Source organism: Sinohyriopsis cumingii, chromosome 6 (genome assembly GCF_028554795.1).
Source record: "Sinohyriopsis cumingii isolate HCF-2022 chromosome 6, ASM2855479v2, whole genome shotgun sequence".
Lineage (NCBI taxonomy): Eukaryota > Metazoa > Mollusca > Bivalvia > Unionida > Unionidae > Sinohyriopsis > Sinohyriopsis cumingii.
This window is the reverse complement of record NC_142966.1, coordinates 154728454-154742990: the sequence shown is the minus strand read 5'-3', so window position 1 is coordinate 154742990 and position 14537 is coordinate 154728454. Positions and strand designations below refer to the sequence as shown.

Sequence of the window (14537 nt, the reverse complement as noted above, 5' to 3'; positions counted from 1 at the left end):
TTAGGTTTATATTGACTTTTTTCCAGTCAGGCTTTTAAAAGACTGTTTCCAATCACTGGCTGTTAAATGTAGTAAACAGCTTTTTAAATTTGGCTTAGTTATGGTTCCCCTCAATGCTGGAGATTTTAGCTCCTTCGAGTCTGCATTGTCTGCAGAATGTCACACATTAACACATTTCGAAGTTGTGTGTCAAATCGCTATACATGACCTGCTCAGATTAATACAAGGTTGCGAACGTGTCAGCTGTTACTGTCCCCAATAAAAAAGTACCTTTCTTCAGACAGAGATAGAGCCTTTTTATCCCCATGCAGCGTCACAAAGCTTCATGGAGATGTAACGATTGAATTTTCTTCGATTTTTCATAAAGATAAAATTTGTATTGTTATAGCTCACATATTTAAAATTTTTATAAAGACAGAGTTTGCCGGTTAAATGCATCAGTACTTTTTACATTGCATACTATTGCAGATATCTTCATTTATTCTACACTAGTGTGTTATGTAACATTACATAGCACAGATGCTATTAAAGAGTGTTGCCGATGTTAGAAAAATATTCGTTACCTCCGTCTTCTAAAATAGAAGACAGATACTGGAAAGGTCGTGAACTCTCAGGACACACGGTACTAATGGTATGGAAAAATGGGAAGCAGCCTGGAAATGAGCGAACATAAAATAGAGTATATATGGGTTAGGCTGACCAGGATTGGTTAATAATGTATGGTACGGTGCAGGAAAAAGAATCTTTTGAGAGCTTATCCTATTTATAAATGAAAAAAATAGAGACATTGTTATACTGATGGAATTTCAGTCCTTTAACAGTCTTGAGTTTGGAACACACGTTACTAAAATTAGCACCTGACTCTTTGGTGCGGAATTGAAAGCACATGTTTCAAACACATGCAGGACCAGAAAATGCCGCAGCTCATATCCTTCCTCTACACAGAAGCTGACATCCAGGTTTCATCTATACTGATAAATATCGGTTTGATCATGAGCACTCAAAAAAAATTTAAGTTACTGAATTTTTAATATCATGGTGTTTGCATAGGTTTACTATGGGGGAACTGAATTAGTACCGAGAGTCCGTAAGTCAGGTGATATGAGCTCATGCCGAACAGGCGGAACATTTTTGGAACAGGAATACGAATAAAACAAAGTTTGTAATTATGCGTAATTCCGGAATTTGTTTTCACCCCGAGGGTTTTTGCAGGTCTAGAAGATCTGGGATACTGAGCTTGGCAAAGTGTGATAATTGCGATGGCTTGGTTTATTTCACATACTGTACACGCGTGGAAACTGTTGCCCATGGGGTCGTTTTACTTGTCCCATTGTTGGTTAATTCAGTAATATGAGATCTTTTACCCCTTCGATGAGTAATAATTGTCAAATGTTTAAGATGCCTAAAGTTATACAGTATTGAACTTCTAATAATATTTTTTTAAATAAAAAAAAAATCGGTTTAGCTTGCTCATTATCTCTTACCATTTAGTGACAGTGTTGCGTTGAATTTTCTGAAAATCTATAAACCTGACCAAGTTCCCCGGTTAAATTGCTGAAAGAAATCGTCAAAAGTAACGTATTCCATTTATATTGCCCGTTACGTAAACATGCCATCTTTTCAAAGACATGCCACGACTAGACATATACATGTTTTATTTAAAGACGGATTTGCATTACATAATAAGAAACACAGACCTCGTTGGAGCTATTCTACCAACTATAAATAATGACAGAATAGTCAACTCAACAATCAGTCATATGGTACTACGATCAGATTTTTGTTAAATAAAAAATGTTGATATTATTTTATGACCGTGTTAAAATACAGATGCATAATAGCTGGCCAATACACACTTAAACTCTTCCCCTCCCTAATTGGTAATTTCTGTTGAAAAATTGAATGCAGAGGAGCCAATTTACACCAATCTGTTAAAAATATTGGTGTTAAAATAATGGCTGGCCAATAACATCTTTAATATTACATTTACATGAATGCTGATTTTATATATACAAGGAGAAGGGCGGACAACGTCAAACATGCTATATTTGCACACATGTACGCTATAAAAAATCTGTCAATAACCATGAGAGAGCAAGACAAGCCAACGTTTAGGAAATCACTAGATACAGTCCAAAATAACCAACATATAGGGCAATCTGATATATACAAGTATTATAAAAATGTAAGATCTAAAACGCTAAAACCTTACAGGCACAGAAAAGCCGTCTGCAATGTAATAATCTGGATGAGGAATGTTTGTTGTTATCTCAGATTATAAAATGAACAGAATTTTGATTTTTTTTAAAAATATTTTTATTTTTTTATTTTTGAACAATTGCTATTTAAGGTATAAAACACTGTACAGATTATTCAAATGTTTAATTCGCGAAAAAAAAAAGATCTTCAGTGTTTGGATTATTTATCAATGAACATTCTACTTTGGAACATGATCTTGAATATTTCGGGGGGTGGGTGGCAAAATAATTTTAACATATTCCTTTCGGGAATATTTATTTCCACGCATGAGTTCAAATATTCATTTTTCTCGAAGAGGGCAAATCTTCTCTTAGCATGTGTGCCTTTTTTATTTTTCTTTATTTTAGTTATTTCGTCCTACCCTAAAGTATTTTAAAAACTGTTTTAATAATTTTCTTGCTTTGGTAAATTTCCAGAATCAAGTGTTACATTGATCTTCCATGTGTCTTGTAGTGACGACCAAGTGGGGAAATCCCACACGAAAGTTTAAAGATGGCGGCCAGTAGAACACATGCGTTGACATTTAAGATCATTGCTGAATGCAAAACGACCAAAGCAAGAGTCGGGAAGATAAATCTACCCCATTATCACGTGGACACACCCGTGTTTATGCCAGTTGGTACTCAGGGTACTCTTAAGGGTCTTGTTCCGGAGCAGTTGGTGGACCTGGACTGCAAAATAATGCTAGGCAACACCTATCATCTGGGACATAGGCCGGTGAGTTGGAGTAACTGAAGAAGGCTGCAGTACAGGAAACATTGTTAGCCTGCTACCATCACAGTTACCCACTGTTATCCAAACTTTGATCTTACACTAGCTCGTTACATCTGCTACAATCCACTGGCTTGATTGGGGGTGGGGTAGTCCTATATGTAAAACATAACATATGTTGATTTTGTTTAGGTGCTATGTCTTATTATCCAAATAACGGCCTTGTATAGCGTCTTCCGATGTAATTCACATCGGAATGAGTAATCAAAGTTTCAGGAACATCTCATGCTTGGAAGCCTATATCGACACTCTTCCACTAATTTATGTGTAATTAATATACTTACTGTGCTGTCTTTATCCTGGCGAAATGAAAATATGATGCTAGCAAATGGATGCATTTCACGTTCCATTTACATATATTTGAATTTGTTGCAATGCGACATTAGTCGAGGTATGACGAAGTAAGTTCAAGTAGGCACATGTTGGGGATAAGTTTCTTGAACGAAACGAACCATTAGTTACAGTTCCAATAGGCATAATATATTTTTATTCGTTTCGTTAAAGAATAATATTTCAACTTAACCCGATTTCGGCATTCCCAGCTTTCATCGCTTTCCAGCCAACTGAAATGTAGGTCAATGAAACATGAAAATAGTCCATTTCTTTTGTGAGAATTTGAATTTATTACAGAAAAGACAGCAGAGTAAGTGAATTCTGACTAAAACATTATAACTTTACTTTAAAGAAAAGCGTCGTTATTTTAGTTGTCAGTTGTTTGAAATACTCCTGAAAATTTGACTTTCGTAATGGTGTTAGTCAACATCAAAAGATGCTACACAGCGCCATTAGTTAGGCTTTAAGACCTTGACACCCACAACATAAATATCAGCATCAGGTCTTACATGTAGGACTGGGGGGGGGTGATTTTTTCTTGCTGCTATCTTGATCGTACAGTAGTGGTATGGTGTAAATTATCTGTTATGATAATATGTCATTATGTTATTATATTAATGAGTTTGCAACATCAGTGGGATCTTTTTCAACAGTACAGTGGAACCTGTCTTGAAAGACCACCCCTTCTGCCAAAACATAATGGTCTCTCATGACAGGTGGTCTCTCATAACAGGTTATAACACTATATAATCTCTAAATCTGTACATGGAGAACCTGGTCTCTCAAGACAGGCGGTCTCTCATAGCAGTGGTCTCTCAAGACAGGTTTTACTGTAATAGCTGTTATAGCCACAAAGAGCATGATTATCAACTTCAGTCAAGAATGCCACCTACCAGCTGTACATCCAGACCAGTATGTGGTAGGTGTTAAGTCCATAATTTGCGTGATTACAAACTTCAGGCTGAACATCCATACCAGCACTTGGCAGATATTATACCTATAATGAGCATGATTTTTACTGATAATGATGGTGTAGCATACAAAGTAAACTTACTTATTTGATATATATCGTTATATTTGTATACTAACAAGTTTTGCAACATACAGTTTCTACCCTTGTGTTTTATATTAATTCTTTCCAGGGTCCAGAACTACTTGAGAAAGCTGGTGGCTTGCACAAGTTCATGAACTGGGATAGATGTCTACTGACTGTTAGTAAATAAGTAAAAGAATATGTCATGATTAATGATCATCCTGCCATGATATTAGCACAAGATTGTTTCTTATGAAAAATACTGAAAGAATAATGATGTTAAGAAAGAACACAAGAAAGAAGACATAGTCCAGCATAAATAATTATTCACTTAACATCAAAGTAATTGCAGACATAAATAATTATTCACCTGAGATGAAATTAATTGCATACATAAATAATTATTCACTTGACACAAAAAGTTGATGAAAAAGCACACAGTATGAGAGCCGATATTGTAATAATACGTCAGCATTCATTGACATGTAAAGGTGTATGTAAATGTGTTGGCATGAGAAAAGGTGGTCACCTTTACTTTCTGTATATTTTAGATGATTTTGACAAAAGGTCCTAAATAATTTAAATGCTTCCTATCATAGTATCAAAGTTAGACAGTGAGTATCAGGGTTAGTAATAATCAAGAAGAAGGGAAAATGTAAACTGTATCAAGTTTTAGCAATGAACTGTTTCATTCCTATGAACTTTACAGGATAGTGGCGGCTTCCAGATGGTGTCTTTGTTGAAGCTGGCAGAAATCAGAGAGGAGGGGGTCAAGTTTCAGTCTCCTCATGATGGCTCAGAGATGATGCTGACCCCAGAAAAGTCCATAGAAATACAAAATTCAATAGGTATTTAATTCTTGTCTCAACTGCATCAAAATGATATCACTCTTCCATTGTTAATAAAGCATGGAAATCTTATGATAATTTAATTAATAGTAAGAACAATAATATCCATCATATACACTTGTGTGGAATAGGTAAATGCGTCGTAGCCATGGTTGTGAGATGGGGAAGTCCATTGTATACACTTGTGTGGGATAGGTAAATGCTTTGTAGGCACTGTTGTGAGATGGGGAAGTCCACTGTATTCACTTGTGTGGGATAGGTAAATGCAATAGTGGGCATTGTTCTGAGATGGGGAAGCTCTGTATACACTTGTGTGGGATAGGTAAATGCTTTGTAGGCATTGTTGTGAGATAGGAAAGTCCATTGTGTACACTTGTGTGGGATAGGTAAATGCTTTGTAGGCATTGGTGTGAGATGGGGAAGTCCATTTTATACACGTGTGGGATAGGTAAATGCTTTTGTTGTTGTTGTTATAGGGTTTAACGCCATTTTTCAGCACAAGATAGGCTATACACGGTGGCTAGTATTAATGGTGGAGGAAAGAACCACCAACCCAGGAGAAGCTACCGGCAAGCTTTCTCACATATCCATATTGGCTGAGCCTGAGACTCGAACCCATGCAGACAGAGGTGAGATGGCAGTGATCCATGACAGAGAGCGCTTGAAAACACTCGGCCACTCTGGGCCCCCAGTAAATGTATTGTAGGCATTGTTGTGAGATGGGGAAGTCCATTGTATACACTTATGTGGGATAGGTAAATGCATTGTAGGCATTGTTGTGAGATGGGGAAGTCCATTTTATACACTTGTGTGGGATAGATTAATGCATGGTTCAGCAACCTATGGCACACATGCCACAAGTTAGCACATTAAGAGGTTTTGTGTGGTACGTGAAGGACAGCCAAAAATCTCAATTTTAACAGTGTTACTCTCTTACTGGCAGCACACACTTGCTCATTTTGTAATTAATCCAGAAAATGACACGCTATGTAAAATAGGTTGGTGACCCCCACCCAACCCCTGAAATATTCAAGATCATGTTCCAAATGCATTGTAAGTATTGTTGTGAGATGGGGAAGTCCATTGTATGTACTGGTATGGGGTAGTGAAATCCCACAAAAGGGTCAAATTTTGTCAGATATTTTTGAAGCTTTGAAGAATTCCTGCCTACAAATTCTGATTGCAAAGGTGAGATTTCCCAACCAAAGTATTACTGTTTATAGGCCCTCAGGAAATTTATAGTAGCGTGAGATTCCCCTCACAAAGTAATAATGTTTATAGGCTGTCAGTAAACTTAGACGTTCAGACATCATGAGCATAATGACATCATCTTTAGTGTTATCGAGTCCACTTTTAGGTTTGTATCTTATGTGATTGTGAATATCTGCTAAAGCTGAAAATATTGTGCAGATATTTCAGTCTGTATGTACATAATCATGGCAAAATTAAGGATTAAAACTATGCTCAAGAATCTCGAACACTTTATTTCCAGGAAATGAAGAAATTATTTGTTTTGCTTCTTTACAGTATTGATATTGTGGACAGCTATTTCTGTTAGTTGAAGATTGATGATAGTTGAGGAATGTTGAATTTGGTTAAACTAATAATTAAGTTTCTCTGTCTGATCACATTAGGCTGATTGCAATTATATTCATTTCATTAAAGAAATTGCACCTGACTTTGACATTCCTTGGGTACCATCACTCTTCAAAGACTAGCAGTGGTGGCCAATAGAGTCTGAAAAATGCAAACACTAGAATGGGCATGGATTTACTTGATAAGCAGACAGGTATCAGAGTAAAATATATTGCAGATAAATCTGTTGTTTGGGATTTAACATCATTCTCAGAACAAGATACCGGTAGGCTATAAATGGCAGCCGTTGTAACTGGTGGAGGATGAACCAGGAAAACCCTGATTAGAACTACTGACACATGAAGCTGCTGGAAGCTTTCTCACGTACCTGCATTGGCCAAGTCCAAGCTTCAAACCCACGAAAACAGAGGTGAGATGGCAGTGATAAGTAAAGGCAAGCACTTCAGACCACTCAACCATCTGGGTCCCCCAAATCAATTTGTGCAGCAGTATCAATATGAACTTAAAGCTATCTGAGATATTGTCAAAAATTTGGCCTCTGGTTTACCTTTCCACACTGTCAGAACAAACGTTTACCACACTGATTGTAATGGCAATAAGATGTTCCCCCTCCCCCAAATACATGTCAGTGTCAACATCTTGTATTGTCTTGCTAACATCATCATATAATCTGTTTTGAGATGGGGCAAAGTGCACATGCCTTAGTAAAGGGACATCCAATTAGGAATAAGTTTTCTTTTCATTTAAAGCCATTGAAAATAACAGGAAATTCAAATTTGATGTAAAATAAACTAACACATTTTTCTTTGAAGCACTTAATACACTTATGAATCAAAAATATTTGGTAGACTTAACATTGTCCAGTATCATCACCACATACATACATACATAATTGAGTAACGTAAACAACCACACAGAGGTTCAGTTTTAAAACAATTATATACAACACTTCTGTCTGTTCATCTTTGCACTTATTAGAGACTTGATGGTATTGTTGCACAGACTTCTCCAGAAATATTGTTCAGTTTTGCTCTGCATAGAAAATTATTTTTATGCATCTGCATTGCTGTGAGGGAATGCCAGACATGTTGGGTCTTGTTGCTATTGTTATGTATATCTATATTGTGTGTTTCACTTTTGGTCCATCACTGTAAATTCTATTTTTAAATAGAGGTTATTTTTACTTGGGGTTTGAGTTCTATATCATGACCTTAAATGTTCTAGAAAAAAGAATAATGTAGAATAATTGCCTGATTGGATGAATGAATATTGCAACGTATATCATGTGAGGATCAATTGTGAAACATATCACATAGGGATGAATTGTGAAATAGGTTGTGTAAGGATGAATTGTGACTTCGAGTCATAATAGAGTTTTGGAGATGTTTATAAAGACAGAAATGATTCTGAACAGTTATTCTGATTCTTAATTCATATTATTGTTCATTTTATATCAGTCAACAGATGTATTTAATGCTTGTGTTTAGATTTAGTTTGAGGTGAGCCATTTATTGAAATTATTTATTGGATTTACAAAGTGTTCATATGATGGACTGGACTAAAGTAACATTGTCTGATTATAGTGAATTCATTCAAAAACATTCTGGACAAAGTGCAACATTCAAGACTATTGACACTTTGTTTCATTCAGAGATATTGGTACATCAGCACATTCAGGACCTGGAATTCATTTGGAACACTCTTTTCTTTTGGACTTGTGATAGAAGATTTAGGATTATTTTGGATTTAGTTCATAATACTGTTCCTCATAAATTTTGATTTTATAACTTGTGTGTTGTACATGACCTTGATCTACCAGCATGGACAGATTTAGGTTTGTGATGGTTGTGTCTTATACATGACCTTGATGTACCAGTGCATATTGTGATGGCAGATTTGATTCTATGATGCATTTGTTATACATCATTTAAGTAAATTGATTCACATTTCCTGCTTCAGGTGCAGATATTATGATGCAGCTAGATGATGTGGTTCACAGTTCCACTACGGGAACACGGGTGGAAGAAGCCATGCACAGGTATTAACTTTATTTTTAGCTCACTTAGCCATAAGGCTTAGGGAGATTATCATATGGCCAAATGCCTGTTATATGTTTGACATCTTACGTCTATCCATCAACAGTTGCTTGTTACCATTTTGGAGTCCATATTTGTGACTGATTTCAATAAAACTTGAAAAATGTGTTTATATCAAGACAATCTTGGACAAGTTCAGCATTGAGCAAGATCCATGTATATTAATGAAGTGATCTTGTACCTGATTGTCTATCCTTGTTACTACTCTGGAGGCCCTATTTCTGGTGAAATTTTTATTAAACGTAAAATATGTGCTTTTTTCATTAAGATCTCATATGTGTTCAGTAATGAGCAAAATCGATGTATATTTGTTGATCTTCCATTTCAGTGGCTGAACTTGTTACCACATTGGAGACCATATTTCTGATCCAGTTTTTGTCAGACTTGTTATTTGGGTTTATGTCTACAAGATCTTAGAGGAATTCAATAGTTAAAAAAAATCCACACATAATAATGAGATAATCTTGCATCTGATCAGCAGAGCTTGTTGCCATTCTGGAGGCTGCATTTCCAATCTGATTTTCTTCATACTTGGAATATATGCTTATCTCGTCAAAATCGCAAAAACTTCCTTTTTAAATGGCAAGATCCACACGTATTAATCAGTTGATGTTGCATCTGATTTTCTGAGTTTGTTGCACCTACAGAAGCCAGATTTCTCATCTGATTCTGATAAAGCTTTTATCATCAAGATTTTAGATGGGTTTGAGCATGATCCACTCCTAATAATGAGATAATTTTTGCATCTGACTGGCCAACATTAACATGACTCCAGAGGCCAGATTGTTTATCCAGTTTTTATCAGACTTGGAATGCATTTCTATACCATCCGAATCTCAGATGAGTGATATTAGATCAAAAGATATTAGTAAGATGATCTGACTGGATGAGATTCTTACCACATTGAAAACCATATTTTGCATCAAGTTTTGATCAGACTTGGAATATATGTCTATACTATCCGAATCTCAGATGAGTGAGATCCACAGATATTAGTAAGATGATCATGATTCTGACTGGATGAGATTCTTATCACATTGAAAACCATATTTGGGATCCAATTTTGATCAGACTTGGAATATATGTCTGTATCATCCAAATCTCAGATGAGTGAGATCCAAAGATATTAGTAAGATGATCTGACTGGATGAGATTCTTAGCACATTGAAAACCATATTTTGGATCCAATTTTGATCAGATTTGGAATATATATTTATGTCATCAAGATCTTGTACTGGTTCAATAAAGAATGAGATGGTTATATATTAATGAGTTGATTTTGTACCTTGTCTTTGTTACCACACTGGAAGCCATATTTTAATCCAACTTGAAATGTTGGCTTATATCATAGGTTTAATATTGAGCATGATTGATGCATAATTATGACATAAACTTTCATCTCATTAACTAGTCTACTTACTACTTTACATGACTACATAAATCTGCTTAGTGAAGCGATCAACAAGTAAGTTATTTAACAGGGTGAGCTTCTTGTTATTGCATTGATTATGCAATTTTAAACCTTATCAGATCCTTGGAAGCTGATTGTTCTAAGGCACTTGAATTTACACATCACTCACTAGCATAACATCATGAGTAATCATCACTCACCCATCACATGAAATTTCAGACCAGACTAGACAAGCTACTGTGATGTGTCCCAGGGCATGGCACTTTAGTTGGATTGCCTTTGATAACCTACTTGTCGTGCAGTAAGCACAGAATGAATCCAAACAAACCCTCCTGAGAATCCCCTCAAGAGAGACCACCCTTTTGATACCAAAATAGTACATTTAAACCGTTTTGTACCACGCACAAGAGACCACCCTTTTTATAAGGTCAGCATCATACTGCACATGGGATGGCATTATATGAAGGGAACTACTGTATCATGTTTCACAATGTTTTTTTATCCTTAATGCATTTGTTGCATTTGCAGGTCGATGATATACTTGCTTTTAAATTGTGTCCAACTGCAAACAACATATACTTTGATCTACCACCACATATTGTGCCAGCCAATCATTGTCAGTGTTTGTTTTCTTCTATTGAATACTTTTAACAAACTGCCTAGTCTGTGATGTGCTGGCATATTATTTGACAGCAGATCCGGGTCTGTGCATTTTTTGCAGATTGAGATGACTGAACTCACAGTCGAGTATACAGTACTATTTCATATTTCTTTACCACAGAACCATTCGTTGGATCGACAGATGTCTTCCAGCTAACAAACATCCAGAAAAGCAGTGTTTATTTCCAATTGTACAGGGTGGACTGGATCCTGACCTCAGGAAAAAGTGTGCTGAAGGCAAGACAAACATTTTTAGATGATCCTTCAACCATTATATACAATTATTGACTTTTGATGAGGTTGATAAATATACATTAATATGGTAATAAGGTGATTTTGATTGTCAGCATCAGAACATCTGGATCATTGCAAGATGTGAAGCGTCAAGTTGTGATCCAGATTATCTTAAGCAGACGACAAGATATGACAGGGCTCTTAAGGTCTTTGAAAGTCTTTGACAGTTTGGGAAAAATGAGGCAGTCTTTTCAAGGCCTTGAATGTTTGGGAAAATCGAGCAGATTGTCCTGAGGTCTTTAAAAGTCTTCAAAAATTTAAATAAACCCAAACATTTTAATTTCTTTCCATAATCACAAATAAAATTGTCTAAGGTTGTTAGATTCGAATGTAGTCAAGTCTTCCTGGTTTCTTTCTTTTGATTAATTATGGTTTGAATTTCATCATTAAACAATATTGTAGTATTTTGCATTTGTTGTTTTCTCATAACTTAACTTGTATACAAAATGTTAGCAAAAATAGGTCTTGGAAATCTATGTTTGGGGTCTTTGAAAGCTTGAGAGAAGTCTTTGAATTTATCATTCAGAATTCTGTATGAACCCTATGAACCCTAGCAGTATATTTACTAGAATAATGATATTTATATCCGAATTTGTGTTATAACAAAGCGCACTATAGAGGGGTCACACTGTATTTATGTTACATACCTATCGTTTCCAGATAAGATGATAAAATCACTATGCATAATTGAAAAATAAAATAAAATACTCAACATTTTAACCTTTTTCAATATATTCTTCATCCTAAAGCATGAACTGAGTTGCATACTGATCAGCTGATATGCCTATGAATGTTTTCATTTATGAATGAAGTGTATAAAACAACAGCAACTCAATTTCGCTTCAGTCACTGTCAGTAACTTGAATTTTTCAACCTGTGGGGACAGCAGACCTATGTACGATTACAGTTATTGTGCAACTGTCAAATTTACCCTTCTGGAAGATTTCAGCAGCAGAATGATTCTGAAAGTTTCCATCTGAGGACATGCTAATAGTGATTGAGCTTTTTCTGGCAGGACTTTGTTAAAGGCTCCAGTGGGGACTTGACATGGGAAGGACAGCATTATTTTGACATTTCTTTACAAAGTAGGATTTTTTAAAAATGTTGAAACTTGATGCAGATTTGTAGCAGAGAATTTTACTAACTTCTTTTAGCTTGTCAAATGAGGCTATGCCATAGTTGTTTATGTATTGCACGTTTGTATAGCATAGTTGTTCATGCTTTGAATATTTTTAATGCATAGTTGTTCATGCTTTGCACATTTGTATGGCATAGTTGTTCATGCTTTGCTTAACTTTTTTACATTCCAGAACTGATTAAGCGAGATGTGGATGGGTATGCTATAGGTGGCCTAAGTGGTGGAGAGGAGAAGTCTCATTTCTGGAGAATGGTATCACTGTCCACTGACATCCTGCCTAAGGATAAGCCTCGATACTTGATGGGAGTCGGGTAGGTAACAAAAATTGTATATATTTATAATTTGATATAAAGAAAACTAGATGTGTTTTGTTTCAAGCAGAGAGAAAAAGTAGTACATCATACACAAATACAGTTTTATCTGGTGCAAACAGCTTTCATTAATCTAGATATCCTGTTGATATGATTTAAATGGGAACAATTTAATACAACAGGAATTAAAATGTCACAATTTTTTTTGTATTATTATCATTATAGGTTTGACCTGGATCTGGTAGTTTGTGTTTCAAAGGGAATTTGTATTATTATCATTATAGGTTTGACCTGGATCTGGTAGTTTGTATTCCAGAGGGAATTTGTATTATTATCATTATAGGTTTGATCTGTATCTGGTAGTCTGCGTTCCAGAGGGAATTTGTATTATTATCATTATAGGTTTGACCTGGATCTGATAGTTTGTATTCCAAAGGGAATTTGTATTATTATCATTATAGGTTTGATCTGTATCTGGTAGTCTGCATTCCAGAGTGAATTTGTATTATTATCGTTATAGGTTTGATCTGTATCTGGTAGTTTGTGTTCTGAAAGTAATTGTGTATTTTTATCATTATAGGTTTGCCCTGGATCTGGTAGTTTGTGTTGCACTTGGTTGTGATATGTTCGACTGTGTCTTTCCTACCAGAACAGCTGTAAGTATGTCTGACAATAGCAGTTTCATTCAGAGTTTAAATTATAGAATTATTACAAGAGTTCTGATTTCATATCAAATTGATCAGAGGACATAATATAATTTATGTTTTTGAAGAATAAACACAAATTAAGACACTATACATCAGGTGGTAAAGTAAAATAATTTTATGAAAAATAAAACAGCTGAAGAGACCAATGTTTTGACTATATTTGTGCACCAGAGCTTCGGGTGGCCAAGTGGTCTAAAAGTGCTGGCCTTTACTGATCAATGCCGTCTTACTTCTGTCCATATGGGTGTGACTCTATCACTCAGCCATTGTGTGTATGTGAGAAAGCTTGCCAGTGTTTCATATGGGTTAGGGCTTCTTACAGGGATTCTCCTGGTTTTTTCAGTCACTATAATGATCACCATATATAGTCTGTTGTGTGCTGAAAACTGGAGTTAAACCCACAAGAACATTTGTGCACCTCTAACCGAACACTTGTATGTGGTATAATGTCATAGGGTAATATGCACATAACATATTTACTGTTGGAAATTGAGACTGCTTTGTCTTGTGATACAGTCTGCACCATAGAGGCCCGAGTTTCTGAATGGTCTAACACACTTGCTTTTACTGATTACTGCCATTTCACCTCGGTCCACGTGGGTTAGAGTCTTGGCTTGGCCAGTGTGGGTATGTGAAAAAATATGCTAGTAGCTTCCTGTGGGTCAGTGGTTCTTACTGCAGTTTTTTCTTGGTTCTTTCTCCACCAATTATACTGGCTGCCATGTATAGTGTATCTTGCAAGACTTTAACTTTATCATCATTCTGAAATACAGAATTCTGACATAAGTGTTGTATTCTTGATGCATTAATGACAAAATGTTCAGCAAGAATAGAATGTATTGAAATTGTAAAAGCTGAAGTGATCAGTGCCATAGAATAGAGATGAACAGTGCTAAAATATTTCTTCTTCAATGAATATAGATTCATCTTTAGCCAATTTGTGTCATGCTACCATCCCCTAAAAAAATATAATAATTGCAAAATCAGACGAAAGCATGGTCATTGTAATAATTCGTCATTTTGAACATTTTACGCAGGATTTTCTGTGTCACAATGATATTTTATCTAAATCTTACAGAT

At 35.6% G+C, this 14537-nt stretch overlaps 1 protein-coding gene across 1 annotated transcript in view; it reads left to right on the top strand.

Annotated features, from left to right (window-relative positions):
* Nucleotides 1-2744: 2744 nt before the first annotated feature.
* Nucleotides 2745-14537, top strand: part of LOC149798313 (queuine tRNA-ribosyltransferase catalytic subunit 1-like) — a 31826-nt gene continuing 20033 nt past the window's right edge. The window contains exons 1-7 of the mRNA XM_089963451.1: nt 2745-2976; nt 4506-4574; nt 5106-5244; nt 8800-8878; nt 11129-11244; nt 12612-12750; nt 13331-13406. Of these exons, the coding sequence (XP_089819577.1) occupies nt 2752-2976; nt 4506-4574; nt 5106-5244; nt 8800-8878; nt 11129-11244; nt 12612-12750; nt 13331-13406 (843 nt within the window). The 5' untranslated portion in view covers nt 2745-2751. The remainder of the gene's footprint in view (nt 2977-4505; nt 4575-5105; nt 5245-8799; nt 8879-11128; nt 11245-12611; nt 12751-13330; nt 13407-14537) is intronic.